The sequence below is a fragment of the Plectropomus leopardus genome, chromosome 17 (genome assembly GCF_026936395.1).
Source record: "Plectropomus leopardus strain MGB_pleo_1.0 chromosome 17, ASM2693639v1, whole genome shotgun sequence".
Taxonomy (NCBI): Eukaryota; Metazoa; Chordata; class Actinopteri; order Perciformes; family Serranidae; genus Plectropomus; species Plectropomus leopardus.
Genome location: NC_142192.1, coordinates 29,195,870 through 29,218,681, shown reverse-complemented (window position 1 = coordinate 29,218,681; position 22,812 = coordinate 29,195,870). Strand labels below are relative to the sequence as shown.

General features: G+C 38.5%; 2 protein-coding genes across 4 annotated transcripts; one reads left to right on the top strand and one right to left on the bottom strand.

Moving 5' to 3' along the window:
- The first annotated feature begins 460 nt into the window (after window positions 1-460).
- On the top strand, window positions 461-7,442 carry LOC121957685 (G1/S-specific cyclin-E2-like). The gene is made up of 12 exons (XM_042506421.2): window positions 461-525; window positions 1,418-1,448; window positions 1,552-1,609; window positions 2,205-2,255; window positions 2,504-2,631; window positions 3,383-3,518; window positions 4,233-4,379; window positions 4,500-4,595; window positions 4,703-4,837; window positions 5,101-5,212; window positions 5,593-5,750; window positions 6,560-7,442. The coding sequence occupies exons 2-12, from the start codon at window positions 1,435-1,437 to the stop codon at window positions 6,635-6,637; spliced, it is 1,113 nt and encodes a 370-aa protein (XP_042362355.2). The 5' UTR covers window positions 461-525; window positions 1,418-1,434; the 3' UTR covers window positions 6,638-7,442.
- ints8 (integrator complex subunit 8) lies at window positions 7,381-22,642 on the bottom strand. 3 transcript variants are annotated; one of them, XR_015779439.1, is made up of 29 exons: window positions 22,566-22,621; window positions 20,696-20,834; window positions 19,760-19,934; window positions 19,428-19,568; window positions 19,150-19,221; window positions 18,936-18,987; window positions 18,541-18,720; window positions 18,209-18,316; window positions 17,914-18,066; window positions 17,367-17,467; window positions 17,135-17,276; window positions 16,546-16,616; window positions 16,157-16,332; window positions 15,892-16,022; window positions 15,537-15,647; window positions 15,051-15,255; window positions 14,179-14,300; window positions 13,193-13,377; window positions 13,038-13,071; window positions 12,884-12,943; window positions 12,602-12,663; window positions 12,002-12,120; window positions 11,212-11,315; window positions 11,032-11,082; window positions 10,698-10,771; window positions 10,306-10,370; window positions 9,126-9,169; window positions 8,500-8,663; window positions 7,437-7,587 (listed from the first exon to the last, which is right to left on the bottom strand). XR_015779439.1 is itself a non-coding variant. In XM_042506420.2 (28 exons), exons 1-28 carry the CDS (start codon window positions 22,587-22,589, stop codon window positions 7,471-7,473), a joined length of 3,018 nt encoding a protein of 1,005 aa, XP_042362354.2. In that variant the 5' UTR covers window positions 22,590-22,642; the 3' UTR covers window positions 7,381-7,470. The 3 variants fall into 3 exon arrangements, 2 of the variants coding, with proteins under 2 accessions (XP_042362354.2, XP_042362353.2); XM_042506420.2 differs by lacking the exon at window positions 8,500-8,663 and having other exon boundaries at window positions 7,381-7,587; window positions 22,566-22,642; XM_042506419.2 differs by lacking the exon at window positions 8,500-8,663 and having other exon boundaries at window positions 7,381-7,587; window positions 22,468-22,612.
- Window positions 22,643-22,812: the final 170 nt, after the last annotated feature.

Here is a 22,812-nt window from a genome sequence, read left to right as displayed (position 1 = left end):
GGTTTTTGTTGTTGTTTTGTTTTGTTTTGTTTTGTTTTGTTTTGTTTTGTTTTGTTTTGTTTTGTTTTGTTTTAGGAAATAAGGCATATAACTTTAAATGGCTGTATTTTGTGTTCATTTTACTTCCAATTTTTAAAGAAAACAAATCAAATCACCAAATCACCTACATTACCCCATTTATCATGGCCAGAAACTGCAAAACTAAAAAAAAAGTAACATTACATAGCTTATTTATAGTTACTCAGGGAGTAAAGTCAGATCCCAGCCACCCCCCTCCTCTGATGAATAAAGAACAGTCCCTAAAGAGAGTATAATGTGTTGCATTAAGGTAATGTATAAAGCTGGGGAACATAGGACCATGGGAACATGGTTGACCTCAGTTCACTGTTAACCTCCTGTAACCTCCTCCTTAAACGGTTGAGGGTTGGGAGTATTTGTGCACATGCGCAGTGTGCAGCAAAAGCTCATTTGTTGGCGCCAGCGCCAACTGCAAACAGGTTTCATTTGGGCTCGGAACCGAGGAGGGTAAGCTGCAGTTACACAGGCTCTTTAACTCCGGTTTAACTGAAACATTCACAACTTATTCAGGTGCATGTGTGTGATGTCATGCGCATATTTGTGCAGATGTTTGTGCGATATTTTGCTGATATGTTTGTAAACTGGGTCGTTGTCGAGCTTGTAATCGGAGTGATTGTGTTTAACAAACACGCAGGATTAAAGTTGTCTTTTTGACAGTAAAGACTGTTTTAGAAACTTCTGCAGAGGAAACAGAAGTTTGCGTTTTTTGAACTTAAATTAAAACTTTCGAGTCCTTTGCGGTCTCTTCCTGGTTCCTGCAAAGTTAGATAATAATGCATCTGAGTCATGTCTACTTTAACTCTGCATGAATCAAAAATGATAAATAGAAACCACATCGGATGGTTTGTTTTATAATATATGATGATACGATATATGATGGTGTTGAATATATTTTATCAGTTGCACAAAATGTCCTCCTCAGGGTCTTTGTGTTGTTGCATTAAGGGGCCAGTTGTCGCTTTTTTTGGGGGGGGGGGGCACTTGCAAGTCTTTTTTTTTTTTTGCTATTAATGCAACTGCAGCATCTTTGAGCTCCATACTTCCCCAGATGTGATCTAAAGTGTTAAACACTGCAGTTTTAGCAGTAGTATTAAGTTTGGCGGGTGCTGGCTGCAGAGCGTGGTCATTTTACGCGCTCATGAATAATGTTGGCGCGTATGATGATGAGGTCTCATATCTGAGAAACTGTTGATTTATGTGTTTTTTCGGGGTTGGTTTTGAGTTGAAGTCTGTGCTGTGCAAATAAGCTGCAGCTGGTTGTTACAGTTTACATCTGACTTCCTGGTTTTGTTGTGAACAAAGTCTGAGTTTGCTTTTAAATTGTTCCTTTTTTGCGCAGACAGAGAAACCACAGCCATGCCTAGACGAAGGTAAAGCGCTCTTTTTGTTGCCTTATGGATCATTATTGATTAGCTGTTGGTCTGTTGTCAGATCTGCGGCTCTGTGTTGAGTTTAGTTTGCTGTCTTTTGCAGCGGTCGCCTGCAGAAAAGATGTGAAAATTCTCCAGGGCAAAAAGGCAAAGTAACTAAGGTAAGAGCCCTAAAAAAGCATCATTTAATCATTTAAAGCTGAGCAAACTGGCTTAGTTTCTTTCAGAAACATGGAAAAAGGCAATGAGCAAGAAATGACACAGAAATTGGCAAGAAATTAATAAAAAGTACAAGAAAATGACCTGAAAATTAGTATGCAAAGAAAAAAAGAAAAGAAAATTAAGAAAAAAGAAAAACAAACAGGGAAATGACTTAAAAGGTGCTTAAGAATAATAATAATTCTGTAACATAATTTCAGTATGTAATTATAATAACTATAAATATAGTTTCTGGACATTTTGCCTTTTTCTAGAGTTTTCTTAATCTTTACATTTTTTTAAAAAATCTGCAAATTAAATAAAAAATGTAAATCTGTGGGACTTTTGGTGCCAGGCTGCTCATTGCTCTTTTTTTTCATGTTTTAAAAATAAATCAATTTACTCCATGTTCAACGGTTTCAGTACCTGTGAAAGACCTCTAAGCAAAGATTAAGCAAAGTGATGTTGATCCATGATTTAAAGGGTTAAGAAGATACAGCACAGCTTTAATTAGTGATTTATTTACTACATGCAGCTTATAAAAATTTGTCTTTTCAGCAAAACAACCGAAAAAAGATTCAGCCCCTGTCAAAGCTGCAGTGCGAGAAGGTATGTCTTTTACTTTTATTTTATTATTATAATTTTTTCTTTTGCAGTCAGTTGAGGGGTACGCAGTAAATATATAAATAAACATGTTTTTAAACATGTAGAATAAGGAGCAAAGAGTACCATCAGAAATTCAACCAACTAAACAAAAAATGAAAACTGTGTGTCCGTTTCTTGTAGCCATAATCAGCACAACAAATACTTTGTGTTCATAGTTCTTTGTTTATAATCACGTTATTTTCTCATTTCAGAACCAGCTGGTACTCGAAGCTGCCGCTAAGCCCCGTGTGCCCATCGGGACCCCTGAGAAGGGGGTCGGCTGTGGTGCCGAGGTCACATCCACAGACTCCCTGGTTCAGTCACCTCTGCCTCATCTCGGGTGATTATCGTTTATTATTCAGCCGTGCTTTCACTCGCTAAAAACATATTCAACAATTCTCAGTTTGTTTTTTTTGCTGCCAGTTTACAGCTGGAGTGTTAGTGTAAATGTCAGCATCTAACTGCAGTACCGTGTGTGTGTGTGTGTGTGTGTGTGTGTGTGTGTGTGTGTGTGTGTGTGCGTGTGTGTGTGTGTGTGTGTGTGTGTGTGTGTGTGTGTGTGTGTGTGTGTGTGTGTGTGTGTGTGTGTGTGTGTGTGTGTGTGTGTGTGTGTGTGCGTCTGCAACATTAGAAAGAGTTAATAATCCAAAATCAAACCCATCCTGCAAAATGCATCCAAACCCAAACAGACCAAAAAAAAACAAAAACAAACCATTGCCTTCAGTTATTTTTTTTTTACATTTTCCTCCTTATTCTCACTTTTCATTTTGCCTTTTGTCTTTTTTTTATGTTGTTTTTATTTTCCAAATAATTTTATTTCCAATTATTTTATCTTTTTTAAAAAAAATATTTTCCCTTTTCATTTACAATATCCCAAAAACACGAGGTGACATCATCAAATGTCTTGTTTTGTCTGAGAGTCCAACACCAAAATATTTAATTCACTGTAATATAAGCCCAAGAAAAATACGAAAATTCTCACATTTAAGAATATCAGTGAACTATGAAATCTTGGATTTTTTACTTTAAAATAGTTGCTGATAAATTGCCATATTTTGAACTGACAGCTGTGTTTTGTCTGCGTGTCTCAGATGGGGATCTCCTGAAGATGTGTGGGTGAAGATGGTCGGCAGGGAGAAGAATTACAGACACAGCAAGAGCTTCATGCAGAAACACCCGAAAATACAACCCAAAATGAGATCAATCCTCCTCGACTGGTTGATAGAGGTTTGTCTTTAACTGCGTCTCAGATTTCTGTTGCTCGTGGATCATCTGTGCTTCTCCGTTCAACGTTTATGTCTTTCACATTTCTGGATGTAGTTGATGAATTTACAACTTTGTTTAGCCATTTCCTGTTTGACTTATATTCATTGTTTTTTGTGTATTTGGTAAAAATCATGTGAATTATCTTAACTAAATCAATTGAAACATCAGGCCACTGTTGTTGTTTTCTCAGTTATTGTATTTTCACAAGATCAAATAAAAATTGAGAAAAAAAACAACAAACAAAACAAATGTTAAAAAAAGTAATTTAATCACTTTTATTTTATTTTATTTTATTAATAATGTCAGTGGGTTATATTTTATTTATTTTCCCTTTTATGTTATGCATTCTGTGCACTAAATTTTTATCCTTATTTTATCTTACGGTTACTGGTATTATCAAGTGGATTTTATCAATTTTAAGATGCATTCTGTGTATTCTATTCAGATTTTATTTCGTTTTTACATGCAGGTTTTATTATGTCTTTCATGTGTTTTGATGTGAAGCACTTGGTGCATTTAGTTTCTTTCTTGTGAAGCACACTGGGCTGCATTTCTTGTATAAAAGGTGCTATATAAATACATTTTATTATTATTATATTATTACTTAAATTTGGATCTCAAGTCAAAAAAAGGTTCCTAAACGTTTCTTTTGTGTGTGTGTGTGTGTTTCACCAGGTGAGCGAGGCGTACACTCTTCACCGGCAGACGTTCTACCTGGCTCAGGACTACTTCGACCGCTTCATGTTTACCCAAAATAACATAGAAAAGAGCATGCTGCAGCTCATTGGCATAACCTGCCTGTTCATAGCTGCAAAGATGGAGGTAAAGAACAACGCTGAAGAAATATTTTATATATCGGAGTGTTTCGGCTGATAAGTCCTGGAGTATTTTATATGCTTGACGCATTTCTTAAGGTTTTGGTGCTGTTTTCTTTCCCTGCAGGAAGCCTGTCCTCCAAAGCTCTCTCAGATGGCATATGTGACTGCAGGAACCTACTACGAAGACGAGATCCTTCAAATGGAGTTAATCATTTTGAAGGTAAAACTATTAGTGCGATGAACACATTTTGACTCATTTGTGTTCATTAAACTTCGATAAGAAGGCTTTAATTTTTTACATAATTGTACTTTACATGTGTTTTACAGGCTTTGCACTGGAACCTTTGTCCAGAAACAGCCGTGTCTTGGCTGAAGCTTTATTTCCAGATGGTGTCGATGCACACGGACTCCGACCTGCTGGATCCGCAGTTTCCACAAGAGGCTTACGTGCAAATGACGCGGGTAGGTGTCTAGCAGGTTTCACGTTATTTAGGCTTAAAATACTGACACAAACTTACGTTAGAAAACTGCTATCACAGCGTTCTCTCATCTTAATATATTAACACTTATTAAGTAGACAAATGTGTCTCATTATTTATGTTAATGGTTATATCTCCTGTCTTAAGCAGCTAATGAAAGAAAATAACACTTATTTAAACACTTGATGTCTGTAAGTTTAATGACTAATGTCAAATGTTTTTCTTCTGCGTGTTTGACTTTTCTAGCTTTTAGACTTGTGTATCCTCGACATAAACTCTCTGGACTTTGAGTATCGAGTGTTGGCCGCCTCGGTCCTGAGCCATTTCATTCAACACGAAACCGCTGCTAAAGTTTCAGGTGAGATTACGATTATTATAGAAATGTAGATTGAAGTGGAAATGGACTTTTGCGCCAGATAATGGATTGAAAATTCGACCGGAAAGAGCTGAGGGGCTTGTGTTTATTATGGTAATTATTGGTGTCAATAAAAAAATATTCTTGAACTATAAATACTTTGCCAATGTCACATTACAGCAGTGAAGGTATTTGTGTGTGTGTGTGTGTGTGTGTGTGTGTGTGTGTGTGTGTGTGTGTGTGTGTGTGTGTGTGTGTGTGTGAGTGTGAGTGTGTGTGTGTGAGTGAAAGTGAATATGAAGCTGTGACAGAAAATAAAAAGTTACTGTGTGACCAACAGCGAGATTTACTCGTATTTAAGCGTGTTTTTTGTCCACGTTTAGGTCTGTCGGAAGACGCCATCCAGCCGTGTGTTAACTGGATGGCGCCCTTTGTGGAGTCGGTCGGCTGCTCTGGCAGAGCGACACTCAAAGATTTTTCCAGCATAAAGAAAGAAGACAGACACAACGTCCAGACCCACACAGACTACATGGCCATGCTGGTTCGTATTTTTTTTTTGTTCTATTTTTTTGTACCTTTGGAGCTCAGTCCAGAAGTGTAGCTGCATCCCTCAAAAACAAAACGTGATCGACTTTTAATCAGCTGGAGAGAAAAAAAATCAGTTTTACATTATCAAAGTGATCTTGTTTGAAATATATTTACTATGTCATTATCTAAATGAATGTCCTGGTGACGTATTTTTGGCTGTAGGTCAGGCGTGAGTTTACGTTGGGCCTGATCATTTGTACCATTTTATAACTTTTTATTGACTAAAGAATTAAGAAAATACTCGGGAGATAAATAAATTAAAGTAACTTTTAGTAATTTGGTCTCAATCAACTCACCAGTGTGAAAACATTTTGTTTTAAATGATTATAACTTAACTTATTATAACTGCACTAATTGACCCTTTCAACCTCCTTTCACAGGCTATTAGACTCTTAGATGCAGATTTAAATATATTTGTTAAAATTTTATTCACTTATTTAAGGTAAATTTATTTTAGCGTTTCTTTTTTTCTTTTTTTAACTTATTTTCTGCAAATTTTTGGGCCATGTCTTTTGCTTAGGCTTCAAAGGGTTAAGGTGTAAGGCTGAAACTTTTGTCCCTTCCTAAATAAAAACTACATCTGAATCATGCTGATTTTTTTTAGGCTTAATTTTTTTTTTTTTTTTTAAACATACGACTGTTTGTTGTTTGATTTTTATTATGCTATAGCATTTAAAATCAAAGTTAAAAAAAAATTAAAATTACCATAATATTAAATAAAATTTCCATTTTTTATTTATTTATTTATTTTTTAATTTTTAGGAGTACGCCAGTCTAAAGGAAGCAAGCAGCCAGATCCCGACTCCACCCAACAGCACGGAGAAAATGTGCACACACTGAACTACAAGAGGAAACGTGTGAGCGCAGAGGACGCAGCGTTAACGTGCCACTAAGATGAGTTTACTGGTGACGACTCCAAACCAGTGGGGAGAAAAAGAGACTGTGAACTGAACAGAGTCTCTGTGGGAGTTTATTTTTCCTCGTTTCTCCTGCAGATGTGAACTTTTTCACTGAATGCATTATCCAGGGTGATGTGCCTGTTCTTGTTTTTTTTTAAAGACTCTTAAATCTGGGCCAAAGTTTTTTGATTTTAGCCAGCTTTAGCAACTGGGTGCTTTAATCCAGAAAAGAGAAATGTTGTAAAAAGAAGTGTCAGGTGTCATTTCTAGGAAATGATGCTCTGTTACTGAAAGTGATGTGCAATTGTTTACGTTTGTAGCATATTAAATATGTTCACAGTCAGATGAAATATGTGAAACACCGCTTCAGGGTCAGTTGAAATCGTTTTTTAAACATGAAAATCAGCTGAGTTTACAGCAGCTGCTTCACACGTCAGCTTCTGTAAATTCAATGTAAACAGTAACTTGGAAACGCTGATGAACAGGACGAGCGTGCACTTTTTTAAGCATCAGAAAGCACTGACTGACTAACGGGCACGCTCTTCAGCTCATGAGCTTTCTCACTTATCTTTATCATACTGTTGTAACAAGCCATTGTTTTTAACTCAGGGCTGTTGATCGTCAATGATTCACTTTTTTACTTTTTTAAATGCATTTCAAATGATTACAAATGTACAAATGAGCAACTGTATTTATTAAGAGGTTTATTTTCTACCACAAAATAAAATATACATTCCCACCTCTCAGAGCGTCTGACAGTGGTTCACACGTCTTCTAGAAATACAGTTTGGCCATCGCCTGCAGGAATCTCTTCTTCCTCTTCTGTGCAGCCAGCTGCAGCACCTCCTCCGGGTTACTGGTGTTCAGCTCCGTCTGTCCGATCGCTTTTATCTGAGGACAAGCAGAGTTACATTAAAATAATGCAGCCTTTCAGTCAGTGCAGATTTACCAGGCAAAACAGTTATTTTTTTAGATATATATGATGTAGCACTGAAAATCATATTGCAATATTTTCAGGCTATATCTCATCAAAAGCACTTAATTAATGCTAGAATTTAGAGACAATAAAACATTAAAAAAAATTTAAAACAAATTACCTCTTTGATGTGATAATATTGTAGGAGTGACTATTGGTACTTAAAAAAAATCAATTTTCAATCAATAATCATTAGTAACATAGATAGTATTAAAACAAGTAGAACTGCCTGATATTTTGAGAAAAGTACATTACTGTAATACAGTTTTTAAAATCATAAAAACATTTATTCCATATCACAATATAAAAATATCAAATATCTAGGACTATATATAATCTTATATTAATACCATATAATATCTTTACTTTGGCCAGGCCTCAGATGAAGCATGTAACTCCTCTCTTAACAGCATTTAAGACTCAGTTTGAAGAAAATTCAAACTGTATGTTGAAATATGGTTAATACTTAACCAGTTTAATGCGCTCTGTACTACTATCATGTCACCATCCGGCGAACCCTAAAATCAACTTATAAACTTTTCAGATAAACTGACGGGTTCAAGTTTTTGACAAGCGCTGAGAACATTACATAAACTATTTTAAAACCTCTGGAGCTGAGAAATTAAGCTAAAGCAGAAAGGGTTAAACGTTCTTTAAATGGCCACTTGGGGCTGGCTCGCAAACTATCGTCAATCCCCGTAGACACCCAAAACGCCTACTTTACAACAAAAATAAACATGTTTACAGCCTGGTACAAAAACAGTTTGTTTATAGCTAATTTCAACACTCAGGACAACTGTACGGGGATGAAATTATTTACAACTCACCCGTTCACATTTTCTTAAGGCTCAAAATTACGCATATTTAAGGGCGGGCTGTCTGCGAGGCGTCGCTAAAGTCTGAGTCAGATCCACTCCTCGCGCCTCCACAGCTCCACCCTGTCGTCCAAATACGGTCAGCTCCTCCGCGTAAGATCACGACAGCCGAAATGCTGAACTCAAGTCCCAAAAGGAAGTCCACAAACAAACGGGGGACGTCACGGAGGCTACGTCCATAATTTTACAGTCTATGATTGTTAAAATCTAGTTATAATTCTGCTGCTGAAATTATGTTTATATACAAAACTGACATCTTTTTTTTAAACCACATTAAGCCTGGTTTGAACCCAGATGTGTTTTAAGCTCACCAAATAATGCTCACTGATCCACTGTCACTCTCTAGTGAATGCTAAAACCAAATTGTGAATTTTTCAGATAAACTGAGGGCTTAAATGTGAGCTGAGAACATTACACAAACCACAAACACAGTGGCCAATCTCAATCTTTTGCCGGTTGGTTATCAGATTGAAGCTACTGAAATATTAAACATGATACATTTTAACTCCTAAAAGCGGTTCATAGCTTTACGTACATCTTAAAAAACAGGGTGATAAATCAACCTGATTACTGCTTACCGCTATTTGTCTCTTCTCCGTCTCGCCCCGTTTGTGGTGAATATCTATAAACGCACAATTAAGGAAAACAAAATGATGTTTTAGTTGAAAGTGATGTTTTGGATTTTTTGATGTGGGGTTGTATGAAGTTCTTTCATAGTCAGTGTATTACATGCAGTAGATGGGCAGTGGGAATACTCCCAACGTACTGCTGTGGACGAGCACCAAAAATAATTTTAACCACTAAAAACCACAAAACACTGGTGTTACTATATGTTTTTAAATCTAAAATTAAAGACTTAGAGGCAGATCTATAGGATGTTGATGTATTTTAGCCCCTGGGCTCTTTTTTACCTATAGATTATTTTATTCTAATGCAAATTTTAGTGTTTGTGAACTGTATTTTTGTCTTCCTTTGTGTCTCTCTGCAACTTTGTATTTCACTGCTGACTGTCTTGGCCAGGTCCCTCTTGAAAAAGAAATTCTTAATGTCAATGGGACCAACCTGATTAAATAAAGGCTCAATAAATAAGTAAGTGTATGTTAATTTAGAAAAAAAAACAAAAAACATAACTGCTTTATTTTTGCAGTCAGACAGTGATGTTACGACGGGAAACTCAAAGCATTTATCTGCGCTCTCTTCAAAGCCAGACTACATTAACACAACAGAAATTTTACGTCACTGACCGCAGAAGCTGCTGGTCTACGACTGTTATTGATCAGTAAGTTTGTTTGGTGTTTTAAAAAGCTAGTTCAGATTGACTGAAGTGACCATATAACACAAAAACTATCTGACCGAGGCAGTGGTAAACCAGCAGCTCCCGAATTATGTAAAATAAAAATACTGTTTTTGCCAAAGGAGTGTTGTGGCTTTGAAGAGAGCACAGACAACGGCTTCAGTTCATTGTCAGAAATAACTGTCAAAGCCTAAAACCTTAAAAAGGATCTAAATATAACGTACACTTAACTGAGAATTGTTTTTAATTTGGTCAATTTTTTAGGTGGCTAACGTTTAGCTTCTTGCCGGTATACCGTCTGCCATCTAATGCATATAACACAATGACCATAGATAAGTACCTCATTTCAAAAGATTTGAGAGGTCCCTTTTAACAGCAAGTTTCTTTTAAATAATTCTCATTTTATGTTGTTACAGGAAGGTTTGTATTTGCCCTCATGAATCAGTACGATTATTTAAGGATACGCGTGAGGTATTCCAGGATGGTGACGTCCCAGATGTAGTCGTAGAACGAGTCCATGGCATCGTGACTGGTGACAAAAAAAAAAGATGTACGACTTGTTCATAATAACAACAACAATAATAGATTTATTCATAGATAGGTACTCAAAGACACTTTACGAAAGTCAAAAAAGATCATAGAACACGCTAAAATACACACAAATATTAAAGTTCATTTGACGTAAATGACAGTTAAAAGTGATTTTGAACAGGTGGTTGTAATAAGTGTTTTCATGGTGCTGTCAGTCATTACTGTTTACGTGTGACGTGACGTAACGTAACGTAACGTAGCGTGACGTAACGTAACGTAACGTAACGTAACGTAACGTAACGTAACGTAACGTAACGTAGCGTACCTGTTCTGTTCTTGAAGAGCTTTAAATGCCGTCATGTAGTCCACCTCTCTGAGGAACTGACAGAGAACAGCAACCTGATGAGGATGAGAAAAGTTAACATTAAATTAGTTTAACGCTGAAAAATTAGGCAATAAAACAGTGGAAAATTTGCTGATCCTGTTTTTTAAAAAAAGACTTTAGTGTGTACTATAGCAAGCAGCACTGGACACCTGAATACAACAGAGCCATCATTAGTGACACCTGAGCTTTTCTTGCTACGACCCATCAAAATGTTTGCTGTGAAAAAGGCCAATTAACTTAAAAAAGAAAAAGAACAACTGGAGTGGCCCCTGACCTGTGTGTGGCAGTTCATCATTGAGCAGCACTTTATCATTCGCTTCAGGACCTGAAAACAACAGTGTGTTCATTAGAAAAAGATAATATTTTAATATAAATAAAATAATTTCTTGTTGCCAACAGCCGCAGAGGAGCCGTTTATTGTGAAAGCAGGTGTCATGTTTCCTGTGTGATCTACCTGGTCGGTGTAGACGTCGGGGGGAACAGCTTTGGTGAAGAAGTCGGAGCACACGGCTCCGGACTGGAGGTAAAGGTTCAGAGCAGCAGAGTATTGATTGGTCACTACAGAAAAAAAGAGAGACAAGCTTCAGTAAGACTGAGACATCTGGGTAACCTGTTTTATACTGCACGTATTACAGCAAAAAAAAACAAAAAAAAAAAACAGAAAACAAGTTAAGTACAATACAGAACATTCAAAACACGGTATCATCTTAAAACTGCTAAGACAGGACATCTCACAGGAGTGTTTTTTAGGAACTAAATTAAATAATCATGGAATAAAAATGCTTCCTATATAATTATTGATGGTCCAAAAGAAAGAAAAAAATGGAAATGTACATAATTATGTTGTCAAAGGATTAAGACAAGTAGACCTCTGTAGCCTCCTCCTCTTCTGTATTAAAAAAATACCCCCTTATCTTAACAAAGGTAGAATATTTACCCTTAATCATAAATATACGTTTTTCAAGGGCAACAAGAGTGTGACAGATGTGCAAGCCACACTTATAAGCTCGGTCTGTTAGGAGATTTCCAGGATTGGCTATGGTGCAAACTCTACAAAATTAACTTAAATTCAGAGATTCATGCCTTTTGATATTCCTGATGTCGTGAGCCCTGCACATCTGGTTCTTCAGTTTAATATAAAAAAAGAATTTTTACAACTGCTATCCTTAAATTACATAGTGAGCATTTAAACAAAACTGGAACTTAAAATAAACTCAAGCATGAAATGCCTTTTCATTTCTTACCGAAATAGATATCTGCCTGCGTGATGAGCCACGACTGGTTGTTAGGATTCAGTGTGAGAGCGTAGGACACCAGCTCTTTGACCGTCACGGCCACAGCTTCCACGTCCACTGCCTGTATGCTGATCGACACACACAAACAGCGTCTTTGAGTACGTAGAAAAGCACTATATAAGTCCTATCGATCGTAATTATCATTATTATTATTAACATTTAGTGTCCTGGTTTGTGACATCTTCAAGAAATACTATGTAGAATTGTCAGTTACTGTTTCTAAAAAGCATTCAAACTCTGTTGTACCATTACAGAAACTAGTGTTGACAAAAAGATTGATTTAATGATACTTAATATATTAAGTGGTTTGAATTTTTAATTTCTACAGTATTAATACATCAATACCAGGTGCACTTTCTTTGCCCATAAACGTGAACAGAAAATGAGGGGTAAATAAAAAAATACAGGCACAGAACAGTCTCGGTAGAAAAATTCAACTCCACACCGAGAGTGGTTCATAAATTATGATTAAGAGAGATTTTTTTTGTTTGTTTTTTTAAGGAAAACTCTGCATTGTAAAACTTTTCAATCAGAAAAAGAAAATCTTACTTTGGAAGAGTAGATGGCCAGATGGAGAGGTGCTCTGCTGTTACTTCATTTACAATATCATCCTAAAGAAAGAGTAAACAGGTGGTTACCCACGAGAAAACGACCATGGTTTTTTGTACATTCACTGCAACATTAAAGCATTTTTTCCAGTTTAGCCAGATGTTTATTTCCCCTTTTTTCCCAGAGAGACAATCCCGCTACCTCTTAGCCTAGATGAGACTCTAAAGTGTGCTATCAGTGTGGAAAATTCAACAATCTTAACAGCTAAAATTAGAGCCGTACCCGCACTATGCTGTGGAGCCTCACGAACAGAGAGATGAGGGTTGTCAGCACCAGCGGCTCCTGTTAGAAATAAGATGAAACTCGTTATCTCTGCATCAAAAGCACTCGTATCATATCTTAAGTGTAATTAAGTTTGACTTCTTGAATTACTTACTCTAAGTTTCTTGATGAAAGTGATGAATTTGCTCCTAAATGGGTTAGACAATGAAAACATACCAGAATAAGGACAACTTCTTATAATACACAATAATATAATTGTGTTGTGATGCTCTTGCTCTTCATTATTGTCAATGTTTTTCTGCAGCGTACCGATACAGGATGCCCATGGAGGACTCCCTCTGTTTAATGAGGCCCACTCTGCCGTCGCTGTTCCTCTTGTGCTGGATGGACACGCTGCAGATCTGCACCACCACGTCCCACAGCTCCTTGGCTGTGCGCCGGCACTCTTTGGGACCGGGGAGCTCTTTGCATGTTGAAGCCAGGAGCTGACCGAGCTATCAGGAGGAAACACACAGGACGACTTTTAAAAAGAGGACGCCAGAGGACGGGTCATCATCACGAACTCTTTGAAGTCCCATGAACACCCAAATGTTCCCAAATTTGTGCAACTGACTTTAGGGAATGATGCACAATACTTCACAAATATGGGATATTTCTGTAGTGGTACAGTTATTAAATGACACTTAGACACAGAACAAAAATTAAAACGCAGCAGTTGTGATTTTGCTCCCGTATTTCACAGGTTTAAGTTAAATTTCTCTTGAATTTTGGTCGCAAACATGTTCAAAGTGTCACACTACATGAGGCAAATGATGGTCACACCAGCCATTAACTGATTTTTTGGGGTATCTGTGACCAAAAAACACATTTCTTTACAGCAGGTCATGTGAAATCCTAATAAATGTCTTTTTTTCCAGGATAAAACTGCGCCTTTTTGACTATCCTTTGATTGGGACCAACCCAAGGCACACCTGTGTAGTAATCAAGCTGTGTAATCAGCATCTTGATTTGCAACAGCTGTCAGGTGGATGGATTATTTTAGAAACACGAAAGTGCTCACTAACATAGATTTTTAACAAATCTCCAGAGAAATATATCTATTGAGTGCAGAAGACAGAGGAGTCTTAGATTTTTTTCTTAAGCCTGTGAAAAATAGGAACACACACAAAAGTGATGCATTTAAATTTTTTTCAGTGTATTTTTTAATGACCTAAAAAAATGTTTTTGGCTTGTTAGAACAATGTAAGAGACGATGATAACATCCTGCTGTGATGAGGCAGAAACAGAGTCCTTACCTTGATATACGGGTTGTTCATGACCAGAGATGGCGGCACCTGCAGAGTCAAGTAATCGTTCTCCCTCCAGTTCAACATGAAGGCGACACACTCCTCTCCAACCACCTGACGCAGAGGCAGATCTGGAGACAGACATCCTGTAATTTAGTGCCTCTGAAAAGCTTGTGCTGATATTGTTTAACACTTTGAAACCTGAGCAAATTGGCTTCATAGTTTCCAAAAACATGGGGAGAGAGAAATGAGCAATGAAAGAAGAAATGACCCAAAAATTAGAATTAAGAAATTATTAAAAAGAAAAAACAAATACAAGAAAATTACTGGAAAAGTTAAAAAAAAAAAAAATTAAACAGAAACAAGGAAATAACCTGTGAAAACTGCTTAAAAATATAATTTTGGAAAATTATAAATATTAATATTAAATATTATTATTATCATTATTATTAATTGTAAATATTTAACTATGATATTCATAAAAACATTTTCCCTTGCTTTTTCAAAAACTGTTTTCTAAATCTACTCTTTTCTTGGGTGTTTAAAGGTGTCTTTAAACAGCACAAGAAAAGTTATGTCGCTCCAGGTTTTAATTAAGTGTCTTAGGTCGGTGCAAACGCGTTTTGTGTTTTCTCAAATGTCAAAACTTCATAAATGATTCCCAGATGATCCACTGCAGTATTAATCTACAGTGAGCAAGCTGTGACAGTACTCACATAGATGAGGCACAATCTTAATGTTACAGTGCATCCAGAAGCATCTCAAATATTTATTTTGACAAATAATCAAAAGCCTACAGCATCACAGTGACAGGGGTTACCACATCAAAAAGTTTAAAGCAAACTACAGGCAGGTAAAGACCAGACAACATTTCCACTCACCGTGAATCCTCATTTCCAGGTATCCTCTGACCCTGCTGACCAGGTCGGGCGGCGGTCGCTCTTTGCTGCCTTCTGCCGCCATCGTCTCATGCGCTCGGACCTCCAGCAGCAGCATCTCGTTCAGCATCACCTGCCTCAGCTTCGGGGAGAACTCAGTAACAAGCTCCAGGCAGGCTGAGAAAAGCTGCCGTGCGTGGGCAAAGTCCTGAGACGACAGGAAAACATTATCATGGAAGTGTTACTGTGATAAAGCTAATGCTGATACACTTGGTGATGCCCTTGTAACATCGAGAGTTTAAATATTTGTGGCCATTTGCTATTTTTTACTATTAATAATGCTGCACAAGATTATTCCACGTTTTGGATCCTGTGAAATAACAAACTCTCTGCACACATCGTTAACCTTTTTCCGTTTTGACAGAAAATTATGAGTCAGGAAATGTTTTTTCCTCCAAATAAGTTGCATTGCTGATCATGTTAACACACCTTTATTGATATGCAGTGGAGTCCTTTGGCCATGAGGATGTAAACCAGGTCCTTTGTCAGGTTGTCTTTGATGCCGAGGATCACGTTAATGTAGTCTGGAGGAACTTCCCACTGTGCACACAAACAAAAAGTAGTATTTCAAGTATTCAACTTTATATCATATCATTATATCTGATAGTGTGTATGATACACAGTAAGGTAAATTAATCCTAAATCCTGGCAATTTGTGAATCTAAGTCAATCATGTTTATATCTAAAGTTACTCTTAATGGGAGTGTTATTATAGATGTCTAATACAGGGATGTCTTTGATTTGTTTTATTTTTGCTTCCAGTGTACATGTGTTGACCTCTGACCTTACTGTTGACCCTCCAGAAGGGTCGTTCAGCCATGCCGTGGAGCTCGATGAGGATCTGTCTGATTCTGCGCGGCTCCAGTGAGAGGATGAGCTGCTGCTCCAGCTGCCCAATGTTCACACTCGCTGAAGCTGAAACAAAATGCACCAAGTCACAAGCTTTAATAGACTGAAACAGAGTTATTACTGCACCGAGAGCTTTCCTGCTGATAACCAGCAGCTGGACGTCACTGAAGTGTATTTGCAAGAAACTGTCAGTGTTGTACCTGGAATGTCATAGAAAGAAGGCAGCGGCTTGGCGCTGAGGTTGATCGTGGACGATCTCTTCCTCAGCTGCTCCACCAGCACTTTCCTCTCCTCCTCCTTCAACAGCTCCATGAAGAGCTTATGAGACGACACCACAAACAGCAGAGACAGCTCCTCCAGGGTTTCACACAGAGTCCTGCAAGATGACAACGGCCTCATTTAAAAGATATTTAACAGAACAGTTTTATGTCAAATCATTGCTGGTTAATGAAAAGATGGTGCAAAATGTGAAAAAGATACTGTGATCTGCACTGCAGGTTATGCTATTTCTTCAGACTAAATACTTAACTGTCACTTACATCAGTGTGTAATAATATCACACAGTGATCATCACTCTGCTTTAACTCACTTCATGAAAGTGGCCATGTTTCTTCTTGATGTCTCAGACGGGCGGTCCTTGTCCAGTGAAAGTGTGCACACCTGCAGGACAACCATTATATTATCCTGGGATAATGAACTGTACAGTCTGTTTGCATTATATAAAGGTAATCTGGGCTTTACTTAATAGTGGCTATCAGAAAAATAGGGAAAGATGATGCATCAGTTACAATATGACATTGTTTGTACATGCCGAGGTGAGTACAGATTAAGATTCAGTAAACTTTATTGGAAATCGTCTTTGACATTGCTCAGCATACAGTGGAAAAACAAACTCCGACAAAAAACATACAGCATGTGTTCCTAAAAAAACAGAATAAATACTGAATAACTGAATAATTTAGACAGATAAAAATGACATGTGTGCAAAGTGGGATAGTGTTTATGTAGATGTATGGATCATTACCTTTTATTTAGGATGATTATAGCAATGGGAATGAAGTGTTTTTCTTGGCCAACGGGACTTTTTATCATTTGAAGCTCTAGATTGACCTAAGCATTAATTACTCCTGCAGTAATGTCTAACAACACACACTTACTGGGTCACAGGAATTTAGTACCTCTAGAATGAAGTCCACCATCCTTTTACTGGGCTTGAGGAGGAGCTGCTGGAAACGCACACTGAGGACTTCTCCCTCCAAAGCATCTCGGACGGCGTTACAAACACACAGCTTGTAGCAAACTTCGTCCAGACTCGACTCCCTTCATTGTCATAAATAAATTGTTTGTTAGACTGACGGCAAACTGTTGTGTTTGCAGTAGTTATAATTTCAGGTTTAATTTTGGTCTCACCCTTGTTGGACTTTGTACAGAAACTCCCTGAGAACAGACCGTCTGAAGTTGTTTGGTAAACTGCGGGACACGTTGTCTTTGATGAAGGCTTCGATGACGGCCTGTTTAGAGAGAAATACACAATATAAAGTACTGTGCAGGATTTACAGCGCTGCATACCTTCATTCAGTCAGACTGGTATCTCTCATTCGCCTTTTGTTTACAGCTGGAGCCTTAATACATACCACAATACTTACTATGTAGTCCCTGGTGTAATTTACACTAAACAAATATTAAGCTTTAAATGGACAGCTCACCCTAGGATCATCGTTTTACTGCAGGTAAGAGGGAAAATATACGGAGCAGACGCCCCATGTACAGAGGCTACATCCTCGCCGCAGCAGCCGCAGGTTTGATTCAAACCTCTGCCCTTTGCTGTATGTCATCCCCTCCCCTCTCTCTCCCCCTTTCACGCTTAATCTGTCCTATCAAATAAAGGTGAAAAAGCCCCAAAAATAATCCTTAAAAAAATAGTCTTTGATTTTGGCACTGCAGCGTGGGCTCTAACCTTGTAGTTGTGCGCTCTGATCAGGCTGTTGATCTGATTGTAGGGTGTGTTCTGGGAGTCTGACGGGTCGCTGTCTCCAGTCAAAGCTTTGCAGGCGTTCCAGTAACCAGCCAGACGTTTCTCATCCAGGTGAACGTGGACAGTCGAGTCCAGCTGAAAAATTAAACATTATATTACACAAACTGTTAAAGGAGTGACTGAGATGCACAAACTCTGTTGATGGCAAACTGCAGTCAATATAGGACTCAAATAATACAAATCCGGACACGGTAAAGTAATAAATAAGAGACTCTACTTTGGTTAACAGCTCCTTCGTCTGTCTGAAGTGATCTCTGGCTTTCTCGTAGGCTGTTTGGTCCGTGCAGCCTTGCTGGAAGGAAATGCCTCCCAAATCATAATTCACCTGAAATACAAATTAGACCAATTTTTACGTCAACACATTAGAAATACAATTATGTTACATTGCAACTACATTTTGAGGTTCAACTTATTTTTCTCTGTATATTCATTATGAAAGTACGTTTCACAAATTATCATCGTTGTGACGCACACATCGATACAGTTCATCTAATCGTATGTATTCTGGACATTTTGTATGTCCAAGAGGACACTGTGCTGTCCGCTGACCTGACAGTGAAGCTCATCGGCGCTGATGCGAAGCCCTGCGGTCGATGACTCTGTCTCTCCGTTGGCAGCAGCGTCAGCAGCCAGCAGATCCAGAGTCCGCAGGGTGTGAACGTAGAAGTCTTTCTTCAGCTGCAGAGCTCCTTCCAGGACGCTGATGGAGTCGTTGGCCTGCTCTTTAAGCTGACGGCATGATAAAGAACATTTCATTCAGCCTACTAACGTGCTTACTGGAAGAAGTCATATAATGGAATAATCTTCATCACAAAATAAAATTATAATTTAAAAACTATCTTTTAAAACAAAATGTCTTTAACATGTTTATTAGGATGAGCAAAAGTCTGAGAAATTTCATAAGAGTGTTTCTGCATAATACATCAAAAAACATGTTAACTCACCACACAGAGGATGTTTTCAGTCATTTCTTTCTCCTGCTGCACAATACTTAACCTAGACGAGAAGACAAGAACTCAGTTTTGTTGTGATGCCAGTTAAACTGAGCACTTAAAGGTTTTTTTGGATGTCTTTAATTTTTTGGGTACGTTTATTTTGCTCTGTAAACAACTTTAAGTCCAAATCAGAGGATGTTGGGAGTGAAGGAGCAGAACTTACATGTTCATCTGGTGCGGTCCCGGTTTGGTCTGTTTCTCTGGAAAGCTGCTGAGCACGATCGTCCTGATGGCCCTTTGAAAGAGACAAGAAGAGACGCAGACCGTTAAAATTCTTTGTTACTCTGTTTAAGCAGCATTTACCTTTTTTACCTATATTTACTCTTTGTGACGACTGAAATCATTTAAACTGTCGACCGCAGTCGATTAGGCTCTCGTTCTACTTCAACTGGTGCGTTTGACGTCGGTGAGTTTTTTGTTTTTTTGGCTGATCTTACTCACCAGCGGTTGTATATGATGACAGCCATGGCAGTTGTAGGAGGCAGAGTGGACAGGTCCAGATCCACATGTTTCACCCCAGGTGGCACTTTGCTCACACACAGGAGCTCGTTCAGTAACATATTTAATACTGGAATGGTCAAACTAGCAGGAAAGAAGGATAAATCATTACATGACACTAAAGTCCATGTGATTCAACGTATTACAAAACAATTTTTAACTTTGCTTTGCTGGCTGCAAATCCTGAAATCATCCTTTGAATACTGACAAATTTCTGCCACCCTGAAACCCTTTTCACACGTTAAAAGTTACACTGACGTCCTCCGCACGCGTACCCTTTCTCAAGAGCGTCAAGGTCCCACTTCATGTGAGCAGCCACTTTGAGAGCCAGCAGCTTCAGCGTGCGGTTCCTGCGGTTGTCGGCTGGAGGCTGCACTTGATTCTGCTCGTTCACTGAGGGCTTCGACGCCTGCTCCAGGAACTGGATGATCAGCTGCACTGGTGTCGGGTCTGTGAAAACATACAAAAACATACGTATTCATCAACAGGCACACAGTTCATTCATTCACATTGTCCACTCAAAGCGCTGACTTAAGAAATACATCCTACACTGAATGTTTTGAGGCTGTTTCATTTAGTAAACATGATATTATTTCGCAGTTAAGTGTTACGGTTTATTTTTATGGTGGACCCATTTTTCATTAACTTGTCCCTCCAGCTGCACTCCTCATCTGGAGAGAATGTATGGCATTTCCACCAAAAATAAAAGAGGAAAAACAAGACACCAAAACCGTATAACTACCACTATGATTTTGACGGACAACAACATTTTTAATATGAAACACTCTTTCTAGATGCACCACAAACATCACAGCACGGTGTCTTGTTGTCAATGTTGGGCCCGCTACTCACAGGAGTGAGAAAAGTTTACCACAAAACAACAAAATGAATTGCCTACTTTGTTGAATTTTATTAATGTAAACTTGGCACTAAAGGAGACTGAAAACAACAATGCATTTTATCTTAAAAATGAACTTATCCCATAAAAAAAAGAAATGGGACAAAACATGATGCATGGCATAAAGATATTGGCATCTTAAATACTTTGCAGTGTTGTAAATTGCATTGCCACTGATTCAGTCTCGATGTTTATTCAATGTGGAGAATCAGTATTAACTGACCTGTTCTCGGTTTGCTGGATTAACAGACCCCTGCTAGTCTACCGTAAGTAGAGTAAAGTAACTTTTGGTAACAAGTAACTCTGAGCTGACCTGGATTTGACTTCTGCAGGTGTTTCTCCAGCAGGCTGCCGTCCAGGAGGAACTCAAACCAGGACGTCTGAAGAGGCGTGCTGGGCCGACTGCTGGTGACAGCCGCCACCCGGTCCACTGCCTCCACACTCATCCTCCCCTGGTGACCAGTGAAGATTTTAATACAGTGTTTTATCTTAAAGACATCAAAGTGACCTACAGTAAGTGTTTTAACGGTTATAATTATATTACAGCTCTATGACAGCTGACCTGAGTCCTGGAATAAAACACAGACTCAGGATAAATAAACACACATCAGTTTGAGCCTCTGTCAACAACAATCATGTCTTTTGTGGCTCTAGATGAGTTTTGTCAAGTCTGAGAAAATGACAATGCATTTTTTATAAAATATTTTTTATTGTTAAGTTCAAATTTATATTAAAGATTCATCCCTTTTATTGTTTGTTTTTTTCTTTTTACTTACTACGTTTATTGTGGTAGGTATGCACTAAAATACAATAAAATTCATCTCCATATACCCTCTGCTCTGACAGGAACAGCAGACAGTGCTGTGGTGACTCAGGCTGCTCTCGGCTTTCAGCTGTTTGCTTTGCACATTACCACAACATGTTTGATTCATGATCCTTACCATAAACTGTGATGAGTTCAGTGTTAACTTGCACCTTATTGTTGACTTGTTTTGATTTATGACACATGCTCACCTGCTTACATCGCTGTGTACACCTGGTTTATGCACCTTGTAGATCATCGTTATATGTTATTTATTTTCACTCTATATATCTGAACTATTTTCCACTTTGAGTGGCAGCTAAACAATTTTCTCTGAATAAATAAAATTGTATCTTATTTTATGTAAAAATCTACTTTTCACAGTCTACCTGATCAGCAGGGGCTGGCTCAATTTGCGGCAGCGGCACCTAACTGTGGCACCTGGTGTGGCACCCGCAGATGGCAGCTAGGTGCCGCAAGCAGTTGCAGCAGATGCCACTGGTTGCCGAGACGTGCCGGGAGGTGCCGAGACGTGCCGGGAGGTGCCAGTGCTTGTGCCACTGCTTGCCAGGAGGTGCCGCGAGGTGCCAGTGCGTGTGCCGCGGTTTGGCGGAGGAAAACAACCGCGGCACAAGCACTGGCACCTCCCGGCACGTCTCGGCAACCAGTGGCATCTGCTGCGACTGCTAGCGGCACCTAGCTGCGGCATCTGGGGGTGCCACACCAGGTGCCACAGTTAGGTGCCGCTGCCGCAAATTGAGCCTGCTGTCTCTCTACCTGATTGTGATTCGGGTTAAATTTACTTTTATACTTAAAAAATATTGCTAATACTAATTAATGGAGTGGCTTACATATTAACAATAAATTAAAGCTATCTATATCTATATTTACCAGAAAAAAAACTGAAATTGACGATTTTTATCGCATTGTCAAAGGTAAATTGTATTCCAAACAATGTATAACCTCCAACGTACATTAAAAGTATGCTAAAAAGAAGCTAGGTAGCTACTAATCAATGACAGTTTAATTTTCTGGAGTGGCCAGGGAGGGTTTAAAATATTTAACGTGTAGTCCCGAGTTGGCGGGGTTTACAACTTCTCCACAACAACAGAGGGAACGTTGCTTGAAACAAGGTGCGTCGGGGCTGCCAGTGTATGAAAACAAGCGCACCTTTCCAACCATTCTCTGTTGTGTTCGGAGCTAACGTTGTTTTGAGCTAATATTCAAGCTAACTAGCTAAACTCAACCGCCCGGCCCGGACTCACAGGGACCGGTTAGCTTACCTTAACAGGCCAAAATGAACAAGTAGAAGCTTTATGGGTTAAAATTTACATTAAAAGATGAAAAGCTGGAACAGCTACATGGACTGTTTAGCTCTCACATAATTCATCCTGCGCTTCGACATCTCGCCGCAGCGTTTCCGGTTCCGCTTCGTCGCCGGAGAGACTCACAGTGCGCCACGTTTGCGCATATTTATACCCGAGCGAAAAAACCCCAAAACGTGCGCGTGAGACCTAACATAAATTAGCCTACTTGAATACAAATTTGCGTTTTTATTATTTTACTCTGAATATTGACATGTCTATGCCATTTTACATTTATTTTCCATTAAATTTTGGAATCCAACA